The sequence below is a fragment of the Pteropus medius genome, unplaced genomic scaffold (genome assembly GCF_902729225.1).
Source record: "Pteropus medius unplaced genomic scaffold, Ma_sr-lr_union100, whole genome shotgun sequence".
Lineage (NCBI taxonomy): Eukaryota > Metazoa > Chordata > Mammalia > Chiroptera > Pteropodidae > Pteropus > Pteropus medius.
The window spans coordinates 8,399,357-8,418,029 of NW_024355205.1; the positions used below are offsets into that span (position 1 = coordinate 8,399,357).

Below are 18,673 nucleotides of genomic sequence, written 5' to 3' on the forward strand. Positions count from 1 at the left end.
AACCTATATTAGAAATACTTGGCTCTTTGAGAATTTTGTGAACTGTAAATTATACAACAGTTGTATCTCCAGGATCTAAAAAATATCATAGCAGCCCTAATAAAAATCAGACATTAGAATTTATAATGTTTTTTTCTTTAGTTCACATAAATTTCTGATAGAACTCTGATTTTATTTACAATCATCTGTCATTTGTATTCTCTTAATTTACTATAGTAGGAAGAGCTTGGGATAGCAAAAAGAAGTAAAAACTGGTAAATATGACTGAGTCCAGACTTTGTTAATAGAATTAATTAGATTTCTGTGTTTATTTTTGTTTTCCTAGGCTGTATATTTGAAAAGTATTAGCAAGACTGATTCAACTTATAAATTGTCAATCTTGTATTTTTAATGTGTTCATTCAACAAACATTAATTGTCTACTATGTACCTCCTATGCTGACTTTAATATCTCTAATGGGAAAAAGAAATACATTTATAAATGGTAACATAAACACATGGATCCTTCTTACTACTAGAATGAATAAATTTTCTTTTAGCTAAATGTTTAAGGACAGGTTGGGGATCCAACAAAAATAAATAAAACTTCTCCCTTTAGGGAGAGAAATTAAAGGAATTATAAGAATTCAGGACGGGGTAAGAGGGCTAAGTACATGATTTGACTGTAGAAAAAAACAAGAAAAATAAACCTGCCTACAAATGTTTTCGGTGTAGAATTTACTTAAGAAATCTTCTTTTTCTCCCCGAGAACTGCATACATCAGTACCAAGGATTTCCTTTTGTCTACTCTTTTTATTTGTGAGTAAGTAAATAGCTTTGGCTGTAGAGTTATCTCATGTCCCAGATGGTGTAAAGTGAGGCTATTTCAGGAAATGCTGATTCTGAGACTTAAGATATACCAGAGTGTAGTTTTTTTAAATGAATAAGCTCCTGTTGGTTGGTTGGGCAAGACAGGGCAGGAACTCCTAAGACTAGGAGTTTGTCATGGGAATAGGCAAGAATCTAGTTTCATTGCCTCCTTACTCTAAACAAATAAGAATTGTTTTAAGCCCAGGAAGATATTTAGAACTGATTCATCTTGTTAAAAATTAGCAGTGCTATTTTGAACATTCAAGGAAATAAAGGGAGAAGTGTAAATAAATAGGTTACTTATAGTCTGTTTGCTTTGGTGTCCCCTGTCACAAAGAGTGTTTTTAAGAAAAATTGATTGGAGGGTATTCCTTTTATATAAATTATTAGTATCTGTAGTTCTGGTCTTTCTCCCCCTCCCCCCTTTGGATGCTAAACACTCAAGAAACAAAGCATTGAAATGAAAACTTTTATCCCAAAGCAATACATTTGAAATGGGAAACAGGTAATTCTTGCTATGTTGCCACCATACCCACATTTTTATATATTATCAGCTAGCAATTGTAACCATGGGCAAGTGATTTTTTAGACTTCGGTTTCTGCTGTATTAAAGGGTAGATGAGGTGATTTTTAAGGCCTTTCCATATTTGAGATTTAGAGTCAGTAATCTTCAATTGGCTATGTATGCATGATCAGTATTCACCCCAGAAAGCAGTATCAACTAGAGGGGCTGATATTGTGCTGCTTGTCTGGCCAAGGCCTAACCACACCCATACTACAAGGAAGGAACCTTCTCAAAGGGACAGAGCCTCAGCCCTTGCTCATCTCAGCTGACCCTTGCTCTTTAGGTAGCAGGCTTTTTATTGCTTGGTGTGATTGCAGGTTGTCCATTTGACCATTTCAAAGGAAGAAGCATATAGAAGGAATGACAGCATGTTTTAACTTGTAGTTGAAATAAAATTAGTAGAACAATTTAATATTTAAAAAACCTTGTTGGAATTGTTGGTTTTTAATCTCACATAAGCACTAATGAAACCATGACTGGCCCTAATTTGTGAATGTCTGTTCTGAAAAGTTTTAAATTTGTTCTTTGGAGCATTTTTCATAGGAATAGTATTAAAAGATGGTTAAGTATTAATAGGTGGTTAACCACCTATTTAGCCCATCATGTTGCTTTAGTACTGTCTTTTTGATGACAAAAAGGACTATAAAGATTGTTTAAAGGAAATATAGTTAATTTGATTCACAAATATCTTAAATAAAAGTTTCTTGACACGGTACAATACTACATATATGTACAATTTAAAAAAAAATTAAATTCCAGTATTTACAAAAGGTAAAATTAAGTATTTTAGTAGGTTTTGTGTTATAGATAGGTAGACGTCAGCCAAAATTCTGAAAGTGACTAGCCCCTTTACTGAGCCCTTCATCTTCTGCCTTTATATATTTAGGGATAGACATGTGTGTTCAGAATTGTAAGACAAAAATGATTCCATTGAGTCTACTTTAGTGGAGGTGAAATACTAAAGGAAGTGAACCACTAAAGTATACGTAGACTTTCTCTCACCAGGTAACTATATCAGCCCCTGCAGGCGGTTCCCTCCCCCATTATACTAGTGTACAAGTGACACTGTCTTTGAGTGCTACTCTTGACCTCATTAAGAAATCATATATATATATATATATATATATATATATATATATATATATATATACATACACACACACACACACACACACACACACCTACACACACGTGTGTATGTGTGTGTTTGTGTATTTTTTAAATTATTGTCTATGCTTAGGGCTTTTTTAAACACGTGGATTTGTAATGCTGGTTCTCTCATCCAGTTCTCTCATAGCAATATAGCATCCTGACTTGTCCCTCTTCAATTTTGATACTCAAAATTTTTTGTATTCTGTCTTTCCTTCCGTAGTATAAGCTCCATGAAGTCTGAAACTGATTGGCCTTGTTTACCTTTCTGTATTTAGTATCAGGCCTAATACTGTATAGGTAATGAATAAATATTTATTAAATAAACAAATGATTCTTGTGTGTGTCATGTGAGATGTGAGATGGCAATTCAGGTTCTGTAGTTGACTCTGCCCTTCTATTTCTCATTTGCTCTTTTCATTGATAATATTGATGCTTTCTCTTGCTATCTAAACTTTGCATACACTCTATGGCCATGCCACCCTGAACACACTTGATCTCATTTGATCTTGGAAGCTAAGCAGGGTTAAACCTGGTTAGTACTTGGATGGGAGACCACTTAGGAAGACCGGATGCTATAGGTGTAAAAAAAATAAAAATAAATAAACTTTGCATACAGTATCTATCATTTTCATTTTGACTGGTATCTGCATTTCAACCCTCCTTTGTTCCAATTGTATTATAAAAAGTAGCAATTTATTTCTAAGTGGAAAAGCAGATTACCAAACTACTATTAAGTAGTTAACTAGGAATAGCAGAGCCACAGCTAATCATTTACCTACTTCTTTTTGCTTATGATCTCTTATAAAAATATAGAAAGGCTCTTACGTTTGCCCTGTGTTCAGTTTCTGCTCCTCTATTCTGTTCATAGTGCTATAACCAGAGCAATCGAATTAAATTAGTGGTTTTATCAGGTAATGGTTTTATCTTTCCCTATAGAATAAAATTTAGGAATTGGCCTTTTTTGTTGTTCTGTGAAGTTAGGGAGCAGGTTTCAGCTCAGAAATAGAAAACACTTTTCTGTGTTTAGAGCTACCAGAAATGGACCAGATTGTTCAAATAAGTGTTGAGTTATTTGACCAGGACAGGACAGGTTACTGGAGATTTTTGAAGTTCTAGGTATCTAGGCCAGGAGTCTGCAACCCCTGGGCTATGGACCGGTACTGGGCCACCAGCAGGAGGTGAGCCATGAGCTAGCGAAGCTTCATCTGTATTTGCAGCTGCTCCCCAGCGCTGGCTAGCATCCCTGCTTCAGCTCCACCTCAGATCATCAGGCGTTAGATAATCATAGGAGCACTGACCGGTCCCTGGATAATCATAGGAGCACCGACCGGTCCCTGGTGCCAAAAGGTCGGGGACCGCCGCTCTAGGCCTTTGATTGTATCTTTCAAACTGCTTAGGTCTTCCACGGTCTGGCCCAGATATATTTTTAATGATTAGGACTACATCTTATTCACATCTTGGATATAGTAGGTGCTAAACATAAATTTATTCTGTCACTTAACTTCCGGGTATTTTACTTCTGGGCATGTTCTTGAGTAGCTGAGCTGAGGTTCTTTGTTTCTACTTCAAACTTGATTTTTTTTGATGTAGGAGTATCAGATCTGCATTCTGAGTACAGGATCAAGTCTTGGGTCTCTGAATGTATGAGCATGGGCAGTTTATTATCTCTGAGCCTGCTTTTTCGTCTGTAAAATTAGAATGACAGTTACCGTCAAGTAAGTTATTGTGAGGACCAAATACATGTAAAAAATGTTTTCTAATCTGAGAATGTTTTACAAATGGTAAAACGTGTTGAAAATCAGTGGCTTTTTGTTTACTATATATGTTGTTTTACATATAGGTATGTCATTACTATTACTGTTTCACATTATAATTAGGCTCATTTTTCAGCCTGGCAAGGAAATAAATACAGTTGCTTTCTCTTAAAAAGCAACACATTTCCTCAGCCCCTCAAGGCAAAATTTTTCTTAGATTCTAGAATTCTAGATATTTTAATTCCAAATTGCTGCTGTCTGTGGATTTCTCTTCTTAGTTTTTGTGTCATATTTGGACAAAGATTCAAAAAGTACCACAGGCAAAAATAAATAACATTTTTCCAACAGAGCACATTTGGTAGAATTTTTCCAGTTCTAATATTTGTCTTGTCTCTGGCCATGCCACCCTGAACAAGTCCTATCCCATCTGATCTTGGAAGCTAAGCAGGTTCAAGCCTGGTTAGTACTTGGATGGGAGACCATCTAGGAAGACCAGGTGCTGTAGGTGTAAAAAAATAAAAAAATAAGGGATCGTAAGATGACAAGGTCCTTGCAATCTGTGAGGTCAACCAGGGATTGCCTTGCCTAAAAAAAAATAAAATAAATAAGATTTGTCTTAAATGTTTGGCGTTTGCTTATGCTTTTATTGTTATTTTTAGGTGACAAAATCAGTTAACAGTTAGCAGAGGATTTTAATAAAAACGTTAAACCCTAATTCTTAGTTCTTCATGCTTGTTTTCTATGCACTTATACATTGTACATTTCAGTTATAGTTTTATATTACATGTAAATGCTATAATTATGTATCTTACTTACTTGTTGCTTTTTCCTGGATTGTATATGATAGAATTAGATACATTAATCTGTGCTGCTTCATAAAGAGCTCTTTCTGAGTTCAAAATGAGTGGGTTTGTGAATCACTACTTTGCGAAGTAGTACCTGATGAGATAGATTATCTGTAAGAAAGGATAGTTCTTGAGTTTGAGAAGGGAAAGAGATGTCTCACTGACCAGGGCTGCCTTCACAAGTAAAGTGTATTAACACATCAGCTTTTCAAAAGATAGACAATCTACTTTGGGAAAGAAAGTTATTGTTGTTTGTAGTTTCCCCTTAATATAATAAATCACTGTTCTTTCTCCCCTTTAACCAGGTCAGTATATGTTTTGCGCCCTATTTTTTTACCACATACAAAAAAGAGAAGAAATCCTGCAGTGAATGAAGATTCCTCTGCATTTTAGCACTGCTTTTTCTACTGTAGTTGGCTTTTGAATGAGGATGACAATGGAAGAGATGAAGAATGAAGCTGAGACCACTTCCATGGTTTCTATGCCCCTCTATGCAGTCATGTATCCTGTGTTTAATGAGGTAAGTGGATAAACATTTCCTCATATGATCTCAGCAGTTCCTTAATGCCTACTTCATTTATTCATTTCTTTGTTTCTTTATATAACAAATACTGACATAAATGAACTCCATCTATGTATTAGGCATTGTGCCAGGGCTGAACATAAAACAGTGGGGGAAAACTCCAGATATAGTGCTCCCCTTCTGGTGATTTTACTGTAGTAGGAGAGATAGACATTAAAAAAAAGGATTATAAATAATTAGATAAATGAAAAATTATGGTCAATGCTAGGAAATTGAAAGAAAACAGGTGGGACCTATTTTAGGGATCAAGGCAGGCTTTACTGAAGAAAAGACATGCTAAGATCTGAAAGGAAGAAATAAGAGTTAGACAGTTGAAATGTTGGGAATAAGTACATTTTAGGTAGCCGGAAGAGCAGGCACAAAAATATGCTAATGAGTTATAGTCAGTAATGGCAAATATTTAAACTGATAAGTGAAAGATACAAGTATTTTGTATTTAGAGAGGATGTAGTTGCTTTTTTTATTTGAGAAATTTTGGAGGACTTAATCCTATCAATACATTTTTGGTTTTTCATTTAAATTAATAACATGCTAGGATATATAGAGAATTCTAGAGCTAGAAGTTCCTTAAAAACATAATCACTCCCTTCCTTTTAATGGTAAAAGGGGGTTCCTCAGGTCCTGATACATGAAATTATTTTCCTGAAATTATCTAGGACTAAAATCTAGGACTCCAGATCCAGTGGCTTCAGGCTTTTTGTCTATTTAATTTTTTTTTTTAATTATTATTTTACTAATCTAATTGAATTATAAAGCTATCAATGCCATTAACCTTATTATTGCTGCTATACCCTGGAAGCCCTCACCATTTCCAGTAGCTTTTTATTTTGTTAAATATTTATATTAGAGTAAGACTGTGGGTTTCAAAACTATTTCTCCCACATTATTAGGTTTAATAATGTATTTGATATATTTTATGGTCTTATGTCTTAGGGACAATAGAGAGTGATTCATCCTCTTCAATTCGAAATTCACAGACTTAGTTTCCATTTCAGATCTAGTTTTGGAACTTCAAACACTATCTATTAAATAGTTAGTTTCAGTGACCATAGAAGAAAACCCAAAACTGTGACTTGGGTAAAATTTCTCTTACATAAAAAATTTTAGAGGTAAGTTGTCCAGGGCTAGTATCATGGCACAGTATCATCAGAAACTCAGGTTCCTTCCTTCTGTTTCATCATGCTAGTCCTTGCCTTCCATTATCAAGGACACTTCAGCATGTGAGGTAGCTGCTGAAGCTCCAGTCAGCATGTCCTGAGTTGTTTTCCTGGACGGGGCAAAAAATGGAACCAGGGACTGGGGTATTACTTAGTCTTTTGACCAACCTCACCTAGCTGCAAAGGAAGTAGGGAAATTTAAAAGTTTTGTTACTAAAGAGGAAGTAAGTAGGAGGCATCTTTTGAAAAACCCTTCCCTGTTATACTACTACCATGGTAGCATTGGAGGCACTCTTATGCCTGGTTATACCTATCTCTGGCAGCCACAGCCAACACTCTAGTAATGAATTCCACTATTTTTTTCTAATACTTTACCCTTTGGTTGCAAGAATAGAGTTATTGTTAGAAGCAAGTGCTTCAGTTCTGTTTAATAAATATTTACTAAATGCCAGCTATTTATTTTCTGAGTACTTTGCTGGGTCTGGAGATACGGAGAAAAGAAGTCAGTATACCTCTTCTGAAGAATCACAGGGAACACAGATGTTTAAGCAAATAAATGAATTATCCTTGTACTAAGTCTTAGGTAAGGAGACAGTCACTAAAAGCTAATAAGTAATCTATCATGACAATTAGCGTTTGGAATTCTCAGATACTTCAAGAACCATTATGACAGTGCCTCCCAGAGGTGCTCCCTCTTTTCATATCTGTAGGCTAACTCTAAAGCTAACTCAATAGGCTATTGGGCCAAATTGTTTGGAGGTATATTTTATATTTATTTATCTGGTGTTTTGAGTCTTTTCTTGAAGAGAGGGCGAATACATTGCAGAGCTTCAATTTGATCCTCTAGTTAACGAAGAGGAATCAGAAAAGCTTTTCTAACAGTTTGAGTGATCTTTTCCTACATATGGAAAATGAATTTTATTTGAATCCTGACTTCGGAAAATAGTTATAGAGGATGTGGGTTAAAATTAACTGTTCAGATTAATACCGATACATTTTTCTGATTTATTCACATATAAGGAAAATTAACCTGAAAGAAAAAGAAATGGCTTGAATGGACTAGTAAATCTCTTTCAAAAGGCGGTGATTCTCTCCACATGAGATCTGAAAACATACGTGGATTTAATGGGCCCAGAATTAGAACATGTTGCTAAATGATTTATAGTTGGTTTAAGACCTAATTGTTAGAATTGAAATTTGAAAATGAAATGACTGGATGTGGCACACTGAGAGATAGTACATTACATTGTCAGGGTCTGTAATTCTCAAATTGAATTTAGTGATCTAACCTCATAGTATCAAGCTTTTTTAAAAAATTATTTCTGTCATGTATTTAAAAAAGAGTACTTCACTTTTAGGAATAGTGGCAGTAGGAGGCATCTTTTATAGCAGTGAAATCTAGGGTTTGGTTTAGGAGTGGAGTTAAATAATTACTGTGCCTTTAAATGTGAAGTGTTTGGTTAAAAATAAAAAAATACTAGCCTTGTTCCCTGACATTCCAGTGTTTCAGTGTAACATCTTAGATAAGATACCTAATCAGTTAAACATTAATATTTAACTATAGTTCAGACATGGATTTTCTATAAATCGAGTAGGAAATTAGTTAGCTTGGTTCTGTTTTTCTGTGTTGTGCATATTTAAAGATAAAATGATTATCAAATTAATGTTACAGAAAGTAGCACCGCATTAGGGATGAACGTTTTACTCTGAAGCTAAACAATTCACTAAATTTTGTCCACAGTGCATTGAAAGAGTTAAAAAACATGCATTCTCACCTTAATATTACATCCATAATAGTAATGATGGTGGTGTAGAAGTCATCTTGTAGAACAGATTTTTAGATAGTAGGACACTCTTACACCTGAGGAAATTTTAGTACTCCAGCAAACTCACAAAGCAAAGTTATTTATGGCATTCTGGGATCTTGATGCTTACTAAACTTAATGAGGCTATGCCAAGATAGCTGAAGGAGTAGGCTTCTTGTTTAATCAGCTGCTACAGAGTTCAGAGTCCAAGTATACTGCATGTGTTGTAAATGTACTGTGAAATAAGTCTCCCGGTTGCGTTATGGAATGAGTTTATAGACACCTCGTGCTTAGTGTTAGGTCAGGTTCTCTGGTACTGTATTATTTATACTAATTCTTCATATATGGAGGGAGATATATGGTTCAGTTCTTCATTTTAGGAAAATACATACCATGTGTCCTTTTTCCTATGACTTTTTGGAGGAATTGTTCTAAGGCGAAACAGTTAACAAAGAATTAGGTATTTTGTGACAGAAATAACAATTTTGCAAACAAATATAAATGTTAGATCACCAGACGTTTATCTGCTTGTTTATTAATCACACAGGTGGTTCTTCTGCGTAGGTAATAAGTATCGTTCTGTTCAGAAGCATCTGAAGCAACTATTTCTACTCTTAGCAGAATATGCAGCTCTTAATTTTTCCCAATAAGCAGAATAATCCTGGGAATACTTCTCCAATTTACCTACCTATTTATTCCTTTTTTTCTTCTAGTGAAAAAAAAATTAATCCCCAAATTTTGAGCATAGTACACATACTTTTCCATCTTCCACAGTGAAGGCATGGGTTTTACCTGCAATCCCACCATCCAGAGGTGATCATAGTTAATATTTCCTTTTGAATTGCTGCTCTGTCACTTACTAGGCTATATAATCTTGTCGTAGTTCTCTTCTCTGTAAAATGAAGATAAACAATAATTCTCACTCTGTGAAATAAATGAGTGCTTATATTATAGTGTTTAGAATAGTACCAGGCATGTAGTGTTAGCTGATATTATTAAGGAGTCTTCCATGCAATTTTCTGACAAAATTGTGGTCATACCCTAGAGTTTTGCAAACTTGTAGGCAATGATTTAATTGAATATTTTTATACTAGTTAGGTGAGTTTGCTTACCTTTTTGCCAGACAATGTGAACAATCAGGAACTGATTCTTTTAAAAATATTTTTAAATCACAGATGATTGCATTTGCTTTCTCTTTGGCAGCACAAAAGTTAATAGGTGGCTCTTGATTCCACCTACTTCTATTCTGGCTTCTTTTTTTTTCTTGACCTTAGTTACCGATTCTCATTTGAGTCATAAGAGGTGTGTGTACCTGGAGTTTTTATTCACGTGACTTAGCCCAGTTTAGTTCCTTTTAAAGAGTAGAATCAGTAATCTTTTGTGGGGTGGGGGTAGGAGGGGGAAGGGATGTCAGCATGGCAAATCATGCCTGATTTTGAGGAAGCAAGATTTGTAGATAATTCAGAATCAGCTAATATAATTAGTTTAACCTTAAAAAAAGACTCGAAAGATTTTAATGCAAGACTTTAAAACTTGAGCAACCAAATGGTTAAATGGATTTTTTTTTTTAATTATGGGTTTAAGAAACTTACTCGATATGAGAAAATAAAGTACACGAATGAACTGAGGGAGGAAATAATAAATGAGTTCTCTATGGATTCAGAATTATGTGTTAACTTTTAAAGTATTTTTATTAACAATCCAGAAAGTTAAATTTGACAAGTTTGTTAGTTAATAGTAAGTGCTCACGAAAGCTGTCAAGAATAAGTTGCAGGAGGAGCTCACAAATGGGCAGAACATGAGGTCAGGGTAAGACCTAATGTTAGCCTCGCTATCATTTCCCTTCAAATGTACTTCATCAGGCACTTTTCCTTCTCTTTTAGATGAGCTGAGACATTATATACCCTTTTCTCTCTGATTTTCTTTTCCTTTTACTGACATGGAAGTCCCATATGGGGGAGGCCCAAAGAGTGCCTCTTTTTGTCCCAGTATCCATTAATGCAAGGTGTAATCATGTTTCCTCTTCCTCCTTTGGACTCAAAATATGGTGTGTATATTATCAAGTACAACTAAAAATGATTGCATTGTCTCTTTAAACATTTCTCAGCCAAAGACTGTTATCCCAAAAGCTTAAAAAAAAAAATGCTGGAATCATTAGTAAAAGTATTGGAAACAAAATAGATATTCTTGCCTGTTGTAAACTTAATAAAACCATTAGCCCCCCCACCCCAACCCCTGTTACATCCCTGAAGAAACCCATAAATTGGAGAACTGCTAAGGAAGATTTTAAGAGGCCATACTCTTCAAGGACCAGTTCAAATCTCATCTTCATAATGACTTTTCTTTCTGTTTCAACTGACAGCGATTCCATTAATTTCCACGTAGCTGCTTACTTAATTTGATCTTCTGGGGTTCCAGGACTGAAATCTGTTTATATGTCTCTGACTTCCTTACACCTGGTAGAAACTCAGGAATTTGTTGGTTCTTAAGTAGTTGAAGAGGATAGACTCCAGCCTGGAAAGTGTGAGTAGAGAAAGGTGGGATAGCATTAGTGGCTTGTGCATGGGATTTGGAGTCAGACAGATCTGGTATGAATCCTGTCTCTGTACTTACTAGCTGTTTAACATTTGCATAAATTTATGCAAACTGAGTTTCTTCTATAAAACGGAGGTAATGATAGCTAGTTACAGACTTATTTTGAGGATTAGAGATGCTCCCTATAAAAATGATAAAATCTATAATTGGTGTTTAGTAAAATGGTAGCTGTATTAGAATAACACCAGAATCCCAATACTCTCATGAAAGATACTGCTAAGAAGAATATGGTTTTGTTATGAAATCACATATCACAAGTGAGAGGCCTAAAATAGAAGCATTTTTTAATAGAGAAGCTAAAAACACATCTTGCTGCCTAAGTATTACAGGCAGAAATTAAAGATTCAAGAGCCCATGGGTAATAAACCCTAGTGGGCTATTGCAAGATGTATGGGTATGTAACATATCCCAGAATGACTCCCAGCAGAGTTCTAGTTCTGGTGAGGTACTTCATAGCTCACAGATTTGATTTAGAATGTTATGTCTGACCTCTTTTCTTAAGTACACATATGTAAACTTAATCTTGAAATCTGGAGATGTTGACATCCATCTTGGCTAATTTTGAGTTCTTTACTGACTTTCTGGGCCTCTTTTACTTGCTTTGACCCTTTTACATTATCAGTCATGGCTCCACACAATGAGTTAATGCTAATTAAAGGGCATGTCAGACCTTTGACTTACTGAAGGAGGTCAGAGCTTTATAAACCCAAATAAGGAAATCATTTCCCATCAGGGTAGAAGCATTCATCCTATCTGTCTGCCTCTGCTTCCCTTGCACAACAAGAACTGGAGATCAGAAGAGCTGGATTGTTATTTTAATCTTCAGTAATATTCATTATAATTAAATGAATTCTGGGGAGAAGGAAAATTTTCATTTTTGGAAACATAACCTTTGTTAATTTTATAAACTTGTATAGTTGCTTTTTTCCTTTATTTGCCTACCTGGTCCCCTTGTGTCTTTCCTTTTACCTTCTAAGGCAATGTTAGATTTTACAAGATTTGTAAAAGCCAAGTTAAATACTGAATCTAATGGTTTATTGTTTACTTTTGGAGATAAATTATTTATCTTGGCAGATTTTGTTGCCCTTGCCTGCACTTAAGGTGAATAATTGGTAGGGAGATAAGGTTCTTGACATTTCTGTCTCATTTAGAAAATAAATTAATTTAAAGTGTTAGAGATTCCTTAGATGTGTGTGTGTGTATGTGTGTTTATAAAGGAGAACACATTTTCATTGCCTCAAGGGATTGAAAGGAGTATTTGTTACATAATGTGATATATTTTCATAAGGTTTTTGTAGACATTTTATACTTAGACAAAAACCTATAAAGGTTATATGTAATACTTTTGAACATTTAATATTGTTTCTAATAATAAATACATTGAGTTTTATTGAGTTAACTGACCTAATTCTTAAGGACCAAAGAAATCTGAATTTAACTGAGGCTTGTTATTTTAAGTTTGGCAGTTAACTGTTCAACAAATGAGGTTTTGTGTTTGTTTGTTTGTTTGTTTAATGAAATTGTATGCCTTCTTTGGCTTACTGGAAAATGAATTATGTCTAATAAGGACATTTATATTTCAAAATTATAAACCTTAACATATTTGATATAAAAATTAAAACACTTGGATTGAACTTTTGATACAGAATTGAGGTAACCATTTTTTAATCCTGTTAGAGGACAGATAAAAGCGTCTCTGGAATCCGGATGATCCACAGTCTTCAGTTTGAGTATCAGACAAACCTTTTATCAGCAGTATTTGCTAATTAATAGCAAATAGACTAATCTCAGTTTAATCCCTGCCTGAGGGGATTGAAAAACAATTATAAAAAGAGAGAATAAGGTAGTAAATACAAAGAATCTTAAATAATAAATGTTTTCTTTGTGACCATCATTTTGTATTTAGTATACACATCACACACATACACACAATTTGCCATGAATTTGCAACAGAGCATTGAGAGTTACTCTTGAACCTTCCCTATTTTCAATAATTAAAGTAAATATGTTTATTCTTTCTGTAGGTACTTATATTATTTTGTATCTTAAAATAAAATTACCTTTAAGGTAGAGTGTTTCTTGTTTTAAAAAAGGAATAAGTAAAGAACTGATATACATATCTTAGGTTTTCATAGTTTCTAATGAAAATTTTAGATAGTCTATTTGAAGAAATATGGTGATTTAGAATCATTAGCAAGTATTTGTTAAATGAATGATGGGTATATCAATGTGAGAACTATAGATGGAATTTCAGAAATATTGCTTTTTCTAAGAAAATTGATATTAATAATGATTTAAAATTTTTATTGCAGCTAGAACGAGTAAATCTCTCTGCAGCTCAGACACTGAGAGCAGCTTTCATTAAGGTGAGGCACCAATAATTTATTATTATTATTAAAATATATATAAATCTAAACCACCTGATAATTACCAGTTTTCCTTTTAGCAGAAACCCTTTCAGCCATCTTGTGCCTGTTTTAGTGTACTCCGTAAAGCTTAAAACACATCCAAAAGTGAGCTTGGAACATGTGCTCTTTCTATAACATTCATCTTTTTGTCACTTTTTGATTTTGAAACTGACTTTTGGAGTGTTCTCTCTGTACTTTAGAATATATTTTTTAAATCCTTTTTATTTGACTTGTTAAAAACTTTTGTAAAATTATAACTCAAAAAGATTTTCTTCATATCGTTCCATAAGTATAAAACAGTGTTTTCAAATGGGAAAATAAGACCTCTGTGTACATCAGATTAAGGATACTTTGAGAATATACAGCTAAGTAACTCAGAATGAAATTTTTTTATTGTCTTTAGACCTTAGATGTTCAGTTGATAATCACTAGCCACGTGTTGCTATTGCACACTAAAAGTATGGCTACTTCGAATTGAGTTGTACTCCAAGCATAAAATATACACTGAGTTTCAAAGATAGTTCAAGAAAAAGAATGTAAAATGACTCAGTAATAAGTATTTCATATTGATTGCATGTTGAAAAGATAATACTTTTGATTATAACATTTTTTTACTTTTTTAGTGGGGCTACTAGAAAATTTAAAATTACATAGGCTCATATTTGTTTCTTGCATTTTATTTCTATTGGATGGCCCTACACCACCTACTGGGTGCATTCTTTCATATAAAACACTATCCACCCCCCACCCCCAAATACATATCAGAGTGCCCAAAACTTTAATTTGTATTTCCTTTTTGTGTATTTGTTTCCATCAACAGCTAAACCAACTTATTTAGGTAAAGCATTTTAATGTTTAAACCTGGAATAAATTTATAGTTGAGTGTCACTGGAGTTGAAACTATAAATCCATCCAGCTTGATTTCTTTTTATGGCAAAGAGTAGTTTATAGATACCACTCTTAAATAGTAGCATAGGTCATGTCACTAGACATCTCTTACCATAAGAAATTACATTGTATATGTTGGATTGGAACTATTTTGATGTGTTTAATATTCTTCCGTATAGTTCCTGTGTACACATGCATACTAGCTTCTTTAAAATACATCCTGCCAAATCATTGGGTTAATGAAGAGAATCAACAAAGCAATATCATCATCTGTTTTGTTTTTTTTTTTTCTTTCCTTCTTTGAGTATCACTGTGGTTTGGAATGGTGTATTTGGTCATTAGGGAGGCATAATGGGGACTATTTAAAGCATCTTTGTGAGCAGAGAAGAGAAAGAAAGTGAAGTGTTAATACAATGTGTATTGATAAGGCAAAAGTCAGTTTTTTAGCTTTTCTGATACCAAGAATAGAGAAATTTCTCCTGTGTGTCTTGATAAGTAAGACCCTATCTGAAGTAGTAGATTGCATAGTCAAAGACATTTATAAAAGAGATAAAATAAGGAATTTCATGAAGCCTTTTCTTATAATATCCTTATATATAAGCTGATGTTTTAACACTGAAAGACAATTAAAAAGCAAGCAATTTGTTTAAAGTATGTGGCTTTGGAAGAGCTGACTTGATGCATGGGAAAGTTTTGCTATACTTAGCGTTGATTCTTAATTGAGGGCAATTGAAGTTATTTTGGAGAAAAACAGTTTTACATTGATTTATTAATTATTTTTAATTTGTTAAATTTCAAATTAAATTAAAGGAGGGCATGTATTAGAAAGATGATTTTTGTGTTTTTTAAACTTATTTGAAAAATTTGAAAAACCTCACCCAGCCATATATCTGTATGTATGTGCATATTTCCAGTTCTTAGGCCACAACAACAGTGATAGTTATCGAGCTTTAATATCTATTTTTGTTATGTGGAGAAAAAGGATTAAAATTATTTTTTTCAAGATAAAATAATGCTAGTAAATATTGTCTTTTAAGATCTCTATTCTGCTTTTGATTCATTTCCCCCTCTGTGAGGTTCTGATAGGTTGTACAGTTGACAAACACTGATGCACAATAGTGGGTATTACTATCCCTCGGGATAGTTATCTCTCACAGTTGGATTCTTCATAACAGTTGGACACCCATAGAGTTTAGGGTTTTATTATGGGGGAAAACTCAGTTCCTGCAAGTGTTGGGAAGGCAGCCGGGATGTGGGGAGTTACATATATCTGGAGATACATAGATTCTCTGATTTAAGGTTAAAACTATTTATTTTGCCTGATTCATTTGGTAAATTTAAAGTTTTTAAAATAAATACCTTAACTAAAGCTACAGCCAGAAAATACTAAGACGACTGTTCTCAAAACTATGCTGAGGCACCCTGAGGCCTCAAAGCAATCTCAAGGATGTCATGAAATATTTTAAAATTTGAAGGAACACAGTGGGACCCAACATCTGGTTAACATTGAACTACCAGCTTGAGGTAGTTTGCAGTTTCAACATATTTGCTTGGGCTACATTCTTTCAATGGTGTCATGTTTTTGTTAGCTGGACATTTGGCCATTGCTATGATAAAAAAGTAAGTACTACAAGAAAATCAATGTACAACAGGAAATGAGAGTGGAAGGATCCAATCTAATTCCAACATTTCAGAAATTGGGCAGCACCTAGCAGGTGCACAGATTTCATTAATAAGTAATCATGTTTATTTAAGAATTAAATAAGATAGTTTTCTTTCAATTTGTGTGTTTTTTAAAGGCTACTAAATTCTTAGGACATAAGTACGTATTAACTTGTTTGAACCTAACTGCTTTATACACAGCTCTGTTAGGTATTTTGGCACTAAGAACACTGAACTGAGAAAGTCAGGGACCTCTGTAATGTTCCAGCTTTGGCATTTTGGGACTCCAGACCATCTCGATATTAAAAACTTTGTTCTCAGGCTTTCAGCTTTTAATTTTTTTAGCACCTTATTATAATTTAATCAGAGAGAGATTGTTTTCTGCTGACATTGTCTAGAACACAAAGAATGCTCCCCTGCTCCCCAAGATAATGTATTATGTAGGTAGATTTAATGCTACTTAGAGAATATAAACCAGTTATCAGATACTGGCTTATTTAAATGGTATACTGTATGTAATTTTAAGGCAGTTCACCAAATTAATAAAGTTTATACCATCTTAAGCCATATTCTCACAGCTTTTCTTTTAAAGGCAACTTTTTAAAAAAAAATAAGTTCTAAAATTTTATAAGTTTTTAAATTTGGCACCATTGTGAATAGTGTGATGAAATTTCACACTGTCCTGCTCAGTCCCATTTGGGAAATGAATCATGTTTTTGTCCAGTGTATCCAGGCTGTATGTGCTCCCTGCTTGTGAGTCACTTAGTAACCGTTTTGATTATCTGGTCAGCTGCTGTGGTATTGCATTGCTTGGTTTCAAGCAACCCTTTTTTGACTTAATAGTGGACCTGAAGCTCCAGAGTAGTGACACTGGCAATTAGGATGTACCGAAGAGAAGCCATCAAGTGCTTCTTTTAAGTGAAAATGTGAAAGTTCTCGACTTAACAAGGAAAGAAAAACAAAATAAGCTGAAGTTACTAAGATCTATGGGTAGGTACAGATCTTCTATTCATGAAATCGTGAAGAGGGAAAGAAATTCATGCAAGTTTGCTGTCGCAGCTCATACTGCAAAAGTTAGGGCCACACTGGATAATAAGTGTTTAGTTAAGATGGAAAGTCATTAAATTTTGAAGTGGAAGACATGAGCAGAAAACGTTCCAAATAATGACGAAAACATGTTGCGCCAGAAAGTGTTTAGCCTATATGAAGACGCCAGCAAAGGAACCCCTGAAACGAGTGACACCAAAATGTTTACTGCACGTAAGGGATGGTTACAATAAGATGTTTTAAAAGAGATACCACGTTCACATAACTATTAACAGTATTTTATTATAATTTTTCTATTGTTGGTCTTCTACTGTGCCTAAATTATAAATTAAACTTTATCATAGATACGTATGTATAGGAAAAAACATACTACGGGGATTGACCTCACAATTTTATGACTTAGAATGGTGCGAAAGCTGTATGCATTCAGTAGAAACCATACTTGGAATTTTGAACTTTGGTCTTTTCCTGGGCTGGGGGTATGCAGTACAATACTCACGATGCTGGGCAGTGGCAGCGAGCTGCAGCTCCCAGTCAGGTACTCAATTGTGGGGATAAACAACTCATACTCTACAGTGTAATATGTCGCCAGTGTTTTCTGAATACTGTGGGTTGAGCATGTTTAAGGTAACCTCTACTTACGCTGTGTTCAGTTGGTTAGGTGTATAAAATGCATTTTTTGACAGGATATTTTTAATTTATAATGGGCTTATAGGGACATGACCCCACTGTAAGTTGAGTATATATATATATATATATATATATATATATATATATATATATATATATGGTTTGGTGCCATCCAACGTTTCAGGCATCCACGTGTGGGGTAGGTAGATCTTGGATCGGTCCCCTGTAGATAAAGGGGGACCACTGTTAAATGGAATTCATCAGGACACACTTTATTGTTACTAATCATCTATTGAAATGATTTCCCTGAATAACATTGGACAACAATTAAAATGATCTCAGGATTGATATAAATGCGTGCAGTTATTTTCCCATTTCATTTCAAAACCGTTTAGTTTTTGATATTGAAATCTAATGAGAAACAAGATGTTATAATGGAAAAAGCAATAGGAACAGAAAAAAGCTGGACCTGCAGTGATACCAGAATGGACTTGAAAAGGCAGAAGTTAAATGTTCTTGACACATAAGAAAACAAATAGATTGCCATCTGATTAAAAATTGTTTTTATTTTCTGTTTAATATCAGCAAAAAAGATAGGAAATCATCAGCATGATAATTAAAATTGGGAAACACTCTAAAAGAAACAAACTTATTGGAGTGTGATTATAATTTTTTTTTTAATTTTAGTGTGCGATTATAAAATTAGAGTGTGATTATAAAATTTTTAAAAATAA

The 18,673-nt window shown here is 34.0% G+C and overlaps 1 protein-coding gene and 2 pseudogenes across 2 annotated transcripts in view; all 3 read left to right on the forward strand.

The window, feature by feature from the left end:
* PDCD10 (programmed cell death 10) overlaps positions 1 to 18,673 on the forward strand; it is a 42,093-nt gene that overhangs the window by 11,237 nt on the left and 12,183 nt on the right. For both annotated transcript variants that reach the window (XM_039858026.1, XM_039858027.1), the window contains exons 2-3: positions 5,470 to 5,684; positions 13,617 to 13,670. In XM_039858026.1, coding sequence (XP_039713960.1) covers positions 5,589 to 5,684; positions 13,617 to 13,670 — 150 coding nt within the window. In that variant the 5' untranslated portion in view covers positions 5,470 to 5,588. The remainder of the gene's footprint in view (positions 1 to 5,469; positions 5,685 to 13,616; positions 13,671 to 18,673) is intronic.
* On the forward strand, positions 3,028 to 3,146 carry LOC120599109 (uncharacterized; annotated as a pseudogene).
* On the forward strand, positions 4,709 to 4,827 carry LOC120599174 (uncharacterized; annotated as a pseudogene).